The sequence below is a fragment of the Nannospalax galili genome, unplaced genomic scaffold, assembly GCF_000622305.1.
Source record: "Nannospalax galili isolate Female #2095 unplaced genomic scaffold, S.galili_v1.0 scaffold1275, whole genome shotgun sequence".
In the NCBI taxonomy this organism is placed as follows: Eukaryota; Metazoa; Chordata; class Mammalia; order Rodentia; family Spalacidae; genus Nannospalax; species Nannospalax galili.
In genome coordinates this window covers 226,281-236,570 of record NW_008335578.1, presented here as the reverse complement: position 1 = coordinate 236,570, position 10,290 = coordinate 226,281, and the positions used below count along the sequence as shown (strand labels likewise).

Here is a 10,290-nt window from a genome sequence, read left to right as displayed (position 1 = left end):
TTGCAGCACATGCATGCAGTGACCCCAGAAGAAGGTGTTGAGCCTCCTGGAGCTGGTGTTGACAGGGTGGTGAGCTGCTCCATGTGGGTTCTGGGAGCAGAACTCACGTCTTCTGCAAGAGCTGTATGTGCTCTTACCCACAGCCATCTTTCTAGCCCCTAGGTTACTTTCTTCATCGTCTCAGGCGTCAAATGAATCTAATATTAAACCAGTCTTTTGTTTTTACAGGGCCAGAGAGTAGTATTTTCAGTTTTGTGATCTGTTTCAGCAGCTTACCTTTACCACTGTTGCTTGAGAGCACTTGAAGGTGACACACAGTGTATGGATTGTACCTGGGTGCCGGCCACTTGAAAAAAAAAAAAAAAGCAGACCACGTAGCCCACAGGCTTATCAACTTTTGCTCTATGAAGTTCTTCCCAGAGGACTTGTTCCAGGTGCACCAGACACTAAAACTCTTGGATGCTCAGGTTCCTTCTATACACTGGCATCATATTTGCACAGAAGCCAAGCATGTCTTCTGATATATTTAACTCATCTCCGCATTATTTATAACACCTAGCACAGAACTGGTGAGAACCTACTCCTGAAAGTTGTCTTCTGACTTTCATGTGCGTGTGTGTGTGTGTGTGCGGGCGCGTGCGCGGGCAGATTCATCTGGTCTTCAATGCCTCAGGCTTGTTTCAAACTGGCAATTCTCCTGCCTTAGCCCCCCACGTGCTACAATGACTGGCACATGTCACCATCCTTTAGAGAGTTTTTTTCCCCAAGAGCCAGATGAATCTGGGATATTTCTCAGGACTCAGCAACTCAAAAGCGGGGATTGAGAAGAGGAAAAGTCTCAGTCTCTGTCTCTGTCTGTGCTGGAGATGGAACCCAGGACCTTGTGCATAATTGTTAAACACTCTTAACTCTTAGCTATGCCCCAGTCCCTGAGAGGAGATGAAGGTAAGGAGTCTTTGCAAAGGTATGAACAGGGTCAAGAAAAATGAGTAAAGTTTGTACTAGCAAGATGGCTATGGAGATAAAGGTGCTGCTGCCAGGTCTGACAACCTGAGTTCCACCTCCAGAATCCCTGGATCCAGAGAACTGACTCCTGCTAGTTGTCCTCTGACTCTGACTCTGACTACCCCCCACCTCTCTATTATTCCAGGGCTTGTAGCACAGGGTAAGCATTTTGGGGAGCCCTGCAGAGGGTCTGTTCCACACACTGCAGCTTCACCTGCCTCTTCCCACTCTCTTTTCTCCAGCTGTTCTTTGCTGGCCAGTGGGGGAGGGTGCCTGGGTCAGTGGGGATAGACAGAATCCTCAGTGCTGGCACAGAGCTGCTGCTACATTTTTGCTGGGAGATCAGTGTTCATCAGGCTGGCCTTCCTTTAAGGCAAGGAAGCCCACTGTCCAGTGCCCACAAAACTTTTGAGAATCCAGGGAAATACTCTAGTTTCTCTGAACATCAGAAGAAAATATCCAACTTTTAGGTCAAAGAAAATGTTACGGATAATACTCAGATCTGGCTTTAATCTCAGGTACTTTTCACATTGTGAGAAAGTAACATCCAGTGGCACCTAGTATTTCTTCAAAGTTGTGCAACCATTGCCCCATGTATTTCTAAAGCAATACACTCAGACTTTTTTCAAGATCTCAAGCAAAACATGCATCAAACTGACACAACCTGCTGAGCTTCCCAGTTTAGCGACACAGTACACCAACAATATGTCTGTTAGTTGTTTCTCCTTGTGACTGCAGAGTTGCCCACACCATGAACTGATCCTGTGGGAGAAGACCCCAATTCTAAACTCACACTAGGACGTCTACTGAAGGCGTACTTGCTTTCACACCACTGTAAAGCCCAACCACTGTATTTATCTTTATCCCAAGGCTGTCCATGAACTTGCTTTGCTTTTGCTGTACTGTGTATTAAACCCAGAACCTTGCATGTAATCCCCCACCTCAGCTTCCTGAGAAACTGGGATTACAGGCCTGTGCACGCCTGGCTGAAAGCACACTTTCTAAGATGCCCTGTAAATTCAAAGTGTTTGGTTGCTAGATGGGCAGGGTTTTTTACTTGCATGCATTTAATTTAATTTATGAAAAACACAACATCCCACCTTGGATTCTTTAATTTTTTGACACAGGGTTTCACTCGGGAGCCCTGGCTGGCCTGGAACTCACAATGTAGACCAGGCTGTCATCAAACTCACAGAGATCCACCTCCCTCTGCCCCCTCAGTGTTGGGATTAAGAATATGGGCCACCACACCTGTCATTTAATTTTTTAAATTGTATTTTTATTTATTTTATGTGCATGTGTGTGGGCTTGTGCGTGTGATGGAGAGCAGACAGCCTTCAGGAGTCAGTTCTCGCCTTCCACTATGGGGGTTCCAGGATTGAACTCAGGATTTAAGGATTGGCAGCAGGTGCCTCATTCACTGTGGGGCATTCACAGGTGCCCATTTCTCCAGCCCCAGGATACATTTTTAAGATAATGGGTATTTTAGGATAAATGGATATATGGTCTGGTGTGCAGAGGAGACACAGACTCTGAGGCTTGTGAAGCATACAGCCCAGGACAGTATCCCACACTCTTAAAGAGGCTCATGAACTCGCTAGGAACAGACTGTTGTAATTTCTTTCACAAGTGACTCCTCTCCCATTCTCCCCACTGTTCTCCTGGGCAGCAGGGACATTCGTTGAGCACCCACTGTTTGCAAATCACTTGCTCATTTTAACCTTCTGGAAAAGTTAAAAAGGGCTCCAGGAAGGTCAACCGTATTGGTTTGGGGGACTAGCCTTAAAGTGAGTTGTCAAGGCCTTTATATACAATCCGCAATGTGCAGTTGGGTTATGAACTGGAGGGCACCGCCCCCCCCCCCCCCCCCCCCCCCGGTTGAGATGATCTCAGTGAAATAAATGAGGGGACTGGAAAAAGAAAATGTCAAAGGGGTGCATTATTTTGCAGTTTCCTGCCCTGGCTCTGCTCACCCTTTTTTCTAAGGTACTGACCTTTTGTAGCCAGAACGTGACTCTTGCACCCTGGGGACAGTGTCTCAGGACCCTGAAAGGGCGCATCGAAGCAGACCGACTTCTGCCCCTCGTGTGCCCTCAGCCCCAGTGCCCGCCCCCTCCCTCTGCCCACGCCTTCCCCTACCTCCACCCTCACCAAACCCAGGCTCTTCTGTCCCCCGCAGAGACATGATGAGCAGCCACGGCAACAGTCTGTTCCTGCGGGAGAGCGGCCAGCGCCTGGGCGGGGTCGGCTGCTTGCAGGGGCTGCAGGACAGTCTGCAGCAGAGAGCACTGCGCACACGTCTGCGCTTGCAGACTATGACGCGAGAGCACGTGCTGCGCTTCCTGCGCCGGAACGCCTTCATTCTGCTCACAGTCAGCGCTGTCGTCATTGGTGAGCTCTGTGTCTGGAGGCGGGACTTGCACTAACTCTCTGCTGGTTTATGTCTTTATAGCGCCTTTCCTCTCTTTCATCTGTGCACACATCCCACTGGCCACTGCCCCAGCCCGAAGACACACTCATACAGAGGGCACACTCATGCAAACGCAGCTGTATGTGCACAGTGTCACATGTGTGAGTACGTGCACATCAAGTACACTGCAAATTTTCCATATGCACACAGAGACATGAACAAATCTTATGCATGCACAGACCTTAGAGGTTCAGGCACAAAACCCAGTGCACACGTGCACAAATACACAGCTGTCCATCATATCCTTGGGAGATTGTTTCCAGCAACCACCACCCCATTTATTTAAGGGACTTGAGCATCCATTGATTTAGGTATCTGGAGATGTTTATCCACAGGCTTCTGTATTTGTGGATGCTCAAGTCTCTTAAATCAAACAGGGCAGTGTTTGTCTAGAATTTATGCAGAGCTGTATGATATCATAAGTGATCTCTAGACTACTTGTAGCACCTAATGCTAGGCAAATTCTAGACAAATAGTTGTTATACTGTATTTTCTGGGGAATAATGACAAGAGAAAAATTTGTACACGGTCAAGTAAAAATATGTATGTAGTGTATAAAATAGGGGACTTCATCATGACATTTTCATATCTATATAATGTGCTTTGATCCTATTTACCTTCCATTACCCCTCTCTTATATTCCCCTCCCACTAGCCCCCTTCCTCTTCCCAAATAGTCTCCCTTCTATTGTCAGGAGACATTTTTTTTTCTAAAAATTTTCACCCATGCTTGATTGATTTGACAATGAAACCCAAGGATATCAAGGGCCAACTGTGCCAGACATTGTAGAACATAGAACACATCCACACATGTACATGCATTCACACCTCCAAGATGAAGAGCCTAACCACACTCCCCACGTTTGAAAACAATAACACATATATCACATTTATAGACACACTGGAGGAAGTCATGTGCATTTTCATGTGCATGATCCAACATATGCAGGCACATGTATATGCTCAAAACTGAGCACACACTGTCACATATACATGCATATGCATGGGCAAATGATTGCAGACATATATACATTTGCACACATCTAATGGTAACATTCCTTCATACATTTCTACAGTGCACACACATACCCATGCACACATAAATGCACATGCCTATGCACACACCTACCCATGCACATACCTACTCATGGACACACAAATTCACACCCTCTTAGAATGTTCACTGTTCACCTCACCACACTCCACACCCTCTCTGGGATGAATGGGCCCTGCTTGGGGCTGTGACCCGTACTCACTTCCACCAATCTCCTTCTTTTGGCTCTAGGGGTCAGCCTGGCATTTGCCTTGCGCCCTTACCAGCTCTCCTACCGCCAGATCAAGTACTTTTCTTTTCCTGGTGAGCTGCTCATGAGGATGCTGCAGATGCTGGTGCTGCCCCTCATCGTCTCCAGTCTGGTCACAGGTGAGAGCCCAGACCACTGTGGGCTTCCAGGACCCATCTAGGGCCCAAACTTGAGAAAAGAGCCAAGGCTACCCTAAGTATGGGAGCTCTTTCTCCACTCAGCAACTCAAACACAGAGTCTACATGCGTGAGGGAGGGGTGGCAGGGAAGGTAGCTTGGATTTAGGGTAAATGAGTAGGAGGAGGGTAAGCATGTAGGTGAGTTTGGTGGAGGTGTCAGAATGGAGGGTGGAGGAAGGCAAGGGGCTGTGGGCACATTATGTAGCACTTGGAAAACTTTTCCTTTCAGCCTCCAGGGTCACCTGATCTTTGTTGCAGTAGTTCAGTTCTATTCTTGTAATCGAAAAGCAGCCCTAGGCAATATGTGAACAAATGGACATGGTTGTCCTGGTTTCATTTCTGTTGCTATTATACAATTTCTTGACAAAAAGTAATTTAGGGGTGGGCCTTTGCTGTGTCCAGCATGGCAGGAGTTCAGAGAATCCTTGAAGAGGGACAGCATAACATGAAGGAAAAACACAAACTTATCTAGAGTATCAAGAGTGGAGAACAAGAAAGCTCTACAGAGGGAACAGAGGTCCCGAATTCCTGTTTCCATTGTATATTTATTACCTTAGCTTAGCATAAATAGAATAAAGAAAGACCATTACTCAGTGCAGTCTTGTGAAAGGTTCCTCAAGACTTCTTGGTATGCTATTTTAAAATGGAGAACTTGAGGCTTGAGAGGTGGCTCAGCAGTTAAGAGCACTAGCTGATCTTGCAGAAGGTCTAGATTTGAATCCTAGTACCCACATGGGAGCTAACAACTGTAACTCCAGTTCCAGGGGATCAGATGCCCTCTTCTGTCTTCCTTACGCACTGTACGGCATGGGTGCACTTACATACATGCAGTGGTTACTCATACAAATAAAAAAAATAAAAGAGAACTTGTTTTCTAAGAAGTAAGCTAAGTATAACAGAACTTATGACCTAAAGTCAGGATGATTTTTTTGTTATCAAGTCTGGGGCCTAGGACACCGAGTTCCTTTATCTGCCTTAACACCCATGTCTGTGAGACTTTTGCCATGTAGACATCCTTGACTGCAGGCACCATTGCTCATAGTCAAGCATGATTTCAGCATTGCTCAGGTAAAGCAGTTGTGCCCAAGCAGATCTTTCCACTTCAATTAATGTAAACAAGACAGTCTCCCCTAGACATGCCCACAGGTCAACTTGATTTAAACAGTCCCTCATTGAGATTTTCTTCCTAGGTGATTCTAGATTGTGTCAAGTTAACAATTACAACTAATCATTAAACAGTTGTGTTCCAATAAAACTTCATTATAAAAAGCCAGCAGTGGACTGGATTTGGCTTATAGGTGGTGGTGTTTATCAGTCCTTGGATTCAGGGACAGAAATAACAATCAAGACTTGAGACACTGGTTTCTTAGGTTGGGCTTCTTAGAAGCAGAGCTTGACATGTGGATCTGCATACAAGACACTCACTGAGGGAGAAACCTGTGAGGAAGTGAGGGAAGCAGGACCGAGTGGGGAAAGTAGCTAAGATGTGTGTTCTCAAGAAGGCTGGCCTCTCAGCGTGATCCCATGGAGGTAGGGGGGGGATTGCCGGGGGGAGCTCTGAAGTGTGAGCAGCATCATGGAATTGTTCCCCGCCTCCTACTCTGTCTCCATCTCAGTCCCCTTAGGAGTCAATTATTGGTTGTAGCTGCCCTTAGGGACCTTTCTGGATGAGGAAGCTTCTGTTCTGGGGGCTAATCTCAAGAGAAAGGAGCAGCACGAGCTGTTAGCATCCTAAAGTCACAGAAGCTGGATGGGTGCATTGGCCTGGTAGAGGGCATGGGTGGAGGCATGAGCAGTATCTATTCAGAGAATGTACAAAGAACTGGGCTGGAGGGAGGTGGGAGTTGGGGTGGACAGTGGGACAAAGATTTCGATGTTTGAGATGTTTATGGTGCACAGTGGACATCTATGGAGTTGAGGTGGGAGTTGAAAGGCTGACTTGAAGTAGAAAGGAGGCACTGTGCTTGGTGGAGTTCTTTGGAGTAAAGAATGGGGTTAGGGTGTGCAAATGATGGCTATGGGTGAATTGCTTCTGAAACAGGTCTGGGATGCCAGCCCAGTTACTCATGTTTTTAGCAATATTTTTATTTTAAAATTTGTTTTTAGATTGAGATACAAAAATTGAATCATCCCTTGGTAGCAACAGGGGATTGATTCCAAGATCCCAATAGATACAAATACCTGAGGGTGCTGAAACCCCTCTATAAAGTGGGGTAGTATTTGCAGATAGCCTGTGTGCCTCTTCCTCCATGCTTTACATAATCTCTAGGTGACATAGTATACCCAATACAGTGTACAACTTCATTCCAAAGTAAAAGAGACCTTTATTCACTCTCATAGAATTATTATTATTATTAAATCACATGAGTTCATGTGTGTCTACATGTGGGTATGTGCATGTGAGCACAGGTGCCCTTAGAGACCATAGATGAAACTTTGGGGGCTGCACCATGTCTCTTCCAGGTATGGCATCCCTGGACAACAAGGCGACGGGGAGGATGGGGATGCGGGCAGCCGTGTACTACATGGTGACCACGGTCATTGCAGTCTTCATTGGCATCCTCATGGTTACCATCATTCATCCTGGGAAGGGCTCCAAGGAGGGACTGCACCGAGAGGGCCGCATTGAGACAGTTCCGACAGCCGATGCTTTCATGGACTTGGTCAGGTGACATTCTCATTTTGTTGGGACTTCTGGATGTGCATGGAACAACTCACTTTCAAAGAGAGACCAAAGGGACAGATGGAAAGGGAAGCAGCTATTGATTACCATTTTGGGTACCCATTTTTTGCCCTGGATTCTTGCACATTTCCTCCAAGAGTGCTACACCTAGGATATGATCTTTCCACTCTTAGGTTGGGGAGAATACAGCTACAGCATCTTCAGATGGGGTCAGAACAGCTGCTGTTTTCCTGGTGCTCCCAATCTGCACTGGAGAGCAAATGATTCTCTTAGTGCAACAACATTTTGTCTACTAGCATCATGGCTAGCCATCTTTCTACCTTAGTATTGCCTTGGAGTTGGAATCTCTCTCTCTCTCTCTCTCTCTCTCTCTCTCTCTCTCTCTGTCTCTCAATTGAAGTCTGGAGATGCTATAAGGCTGTGGCAAGGTGCTCAGACAGACTCAGATTTGAGGTCTTAGTGTGCTTTCTGTTGCTATTAAAGAATGCCTGAGAGCAGGCAAAGCTAGCTCAGTTGGTAAAGGTCAAGCTGCCAAGCCTGACAACCCAAATTTGATCCCTGGGACCCACACGGTGGAAGGAGAGAAAAGAGTCCCTCAAGTTGTAGTCTGACCTTCACATGCATGATATTCTCTCTCTCGCTCTCTCTCTCTCTCTCTCTCTCTCTCTCTCTCTCTCTCTCTCTCTCTTGCACACACACACACACACACACACACACACAAAATTAATAAAATAAAATAAAACAGGATGGCTTCGTGGGTAAAGGCACTTGCCACGAAGCCCGCCAATCTGAATTTGATCCCCAGGACCCACATGGTTAAAGGAGAGAACTGACCTCCACAAGTTGTCCTCTGACATCCACCCATGTGCTGTGGAATGTGCATACTTATGCACACAACACAATAAATCAATAAATATATTTAAAAAATAGAGAAGAAAGATGAGTTGTAAAGAACCGAGGTTTGTTTAGCTCACTGTTCTGGGAGATGGGAGGTCTAGGAGTCTGTACTGGCATCTGGTAAGGGCCTTCTCATGGTGGAGATGGTGGAGAGCATCTTTTGGTGAGATGGAGCAAGCATGTCAAAAAGAGCTTAATTTTATAACACATCTATTCTCTATTAACTCATCAGACCGTCAACCCAAGGTTTAACCTCCCAATATCACCTTAATGGCAATCAGGTTTCAGCATGACTTTTGGGTGGGGGGTGACTAACAATAGGCAAACCCAAGTTCTGTCTGCACCCTTGAACAGCTGTGTGGGTCTGGGTAATGTTCTCTGGCCTTTGGTTTCTTTGTGTGGAAGGTAGGGATATTAACAGCACTTGCTTCTAGGATTTGTGGGGTTTAAGTCAGATGGTGGAGGGCAGGTGTACCACTCAGTACCTGGCCCACACTGGGCATTTCTACATGACTGTTGTCGTCATTGTCACTACAGTTACTATCCTTGGCTCTCGGAAGTCTAACTACTTTCCTTTCTCTGATGTTTTTCTGTTTTTCTGCAGAAATATGTTTCCACCCAACCTTGTGGAGGCCTGCTTCAAACAGGTCAGGGGAAAGCACTTGGTTTAATCAAAGAGGTGTAGAGGGTGGGGGCGCTTGCTACCCAAGGTGAAGGGTGGGTACGAGGGCCTGAGAGAGCAATGGGTCGGGGCTCTCAGAGAAGTCTGAAAGAACGAATGCAATTTCCATGGGTAGGATTTTTGTTTTATTATTTATTTATTTCATGTTATTTATTTATTTGTGTGTGTGTGTGTGTGTGTGTGTGTGTGTGTACATCAGAGGACAACTTGTGGGAGTTAGTTCTTTCCTTCCACCATGTGGATGCTGGGATTGAACTCACTTCATCAGGCTTGGTGGCAAGTGCCTTTACCTGCTGAGCTGTCGTGCTGGCTCTAGATTTTGAGTGTTTGAATTGGGAATGCTCAGCTTGTACTTATTTGAGCTACTGATTTCATTTCCTTGGTCACATACCCAACAGTGGATTGCTGAGACATACCATAGTTCTGTTTGTAATTTATGTATGTGCGTACCAAGGATGAAGCATACATACAGCCTTGTGTGTTCTAGGTTATGCCCAACTGCTTTTTGAAAAAAATACTTAAATTGTTTATTTTGATTAATTAATTAATTAATTAATTAATTAATTAATTAATTAATATCTTGTGTTGGAGTGTTTTGCCTGCATGTATGTAAGTGCACCTGTGTGTGCAATGCCCATGGAGGCCAGAAGAGAGTGTTGAATCCCATGGAACTGGAGTTATAGGTGGTTGTTAGCCACCATGTGGGTGCTGGGAACTGAACCCAGATCCTCTGCAAGAGCATCATTGCTTTTAACTGCTGAGCCATCTCTCCAGGCCCCAAATTGTTTAGTGCTTAAATCTGACCAGTTGGACTGGATAACCTGCCATAAAGCTTGTCTCTGGAGAAAACGGATTCTCCCTCTCTCAGCAGTTGTTGATTGCCTGCAGCTCTTCATGTAGAAGAATGGGAATATTTCCTCACACACATTGACATGCCATTATGCAAGTCTTGTTCAGGCACCCATATTGTGGAGATTTCATCATGTAGCTTCCCTGTCATGTCTAGAAGACACTGTCTAGCAGCAGTCCTGGACCTCTTGCTCTTACAATCTTTAAACAAGTATTTTTAATT

The 10,290-nt window shown here is 45.8% G+C and overlaps 1 protein-coding gene across 1 annotated transcript in view; it reads left to right on the top strand.

Moving 5' to 3' along the window:
• The window catches only part of Slc1a6 (solute carrier family 1 member 6), a 29,731-nt gene that overhangs the window by 2,002 nt on the left and 17,439 nt on the right, over positions 1-10,290 (top strand). Inside the window, exons 2-5 of the mRNA XM_008830439.1 lie at positions 3,185-3,396; positions 4,760-4,897; positions 7,420-7,624; positions 9,141-9,183. Of these exons, the coding sequence (XP_008828661.1) occupies positions 3,189-3,396; positions 4,760-4,897; positions 7,420-7,624; positions 9,141-9,183 (594 nt within the window). The 5' untranslated portion in view covers positions 3,185-3,188. The remainder of the gene's footprint in view (positions 1-3,184; positions 3,397-4,759; positions 4,898-7,419; positions 7,625-9,140; positions 9,184-10,290) is intronic.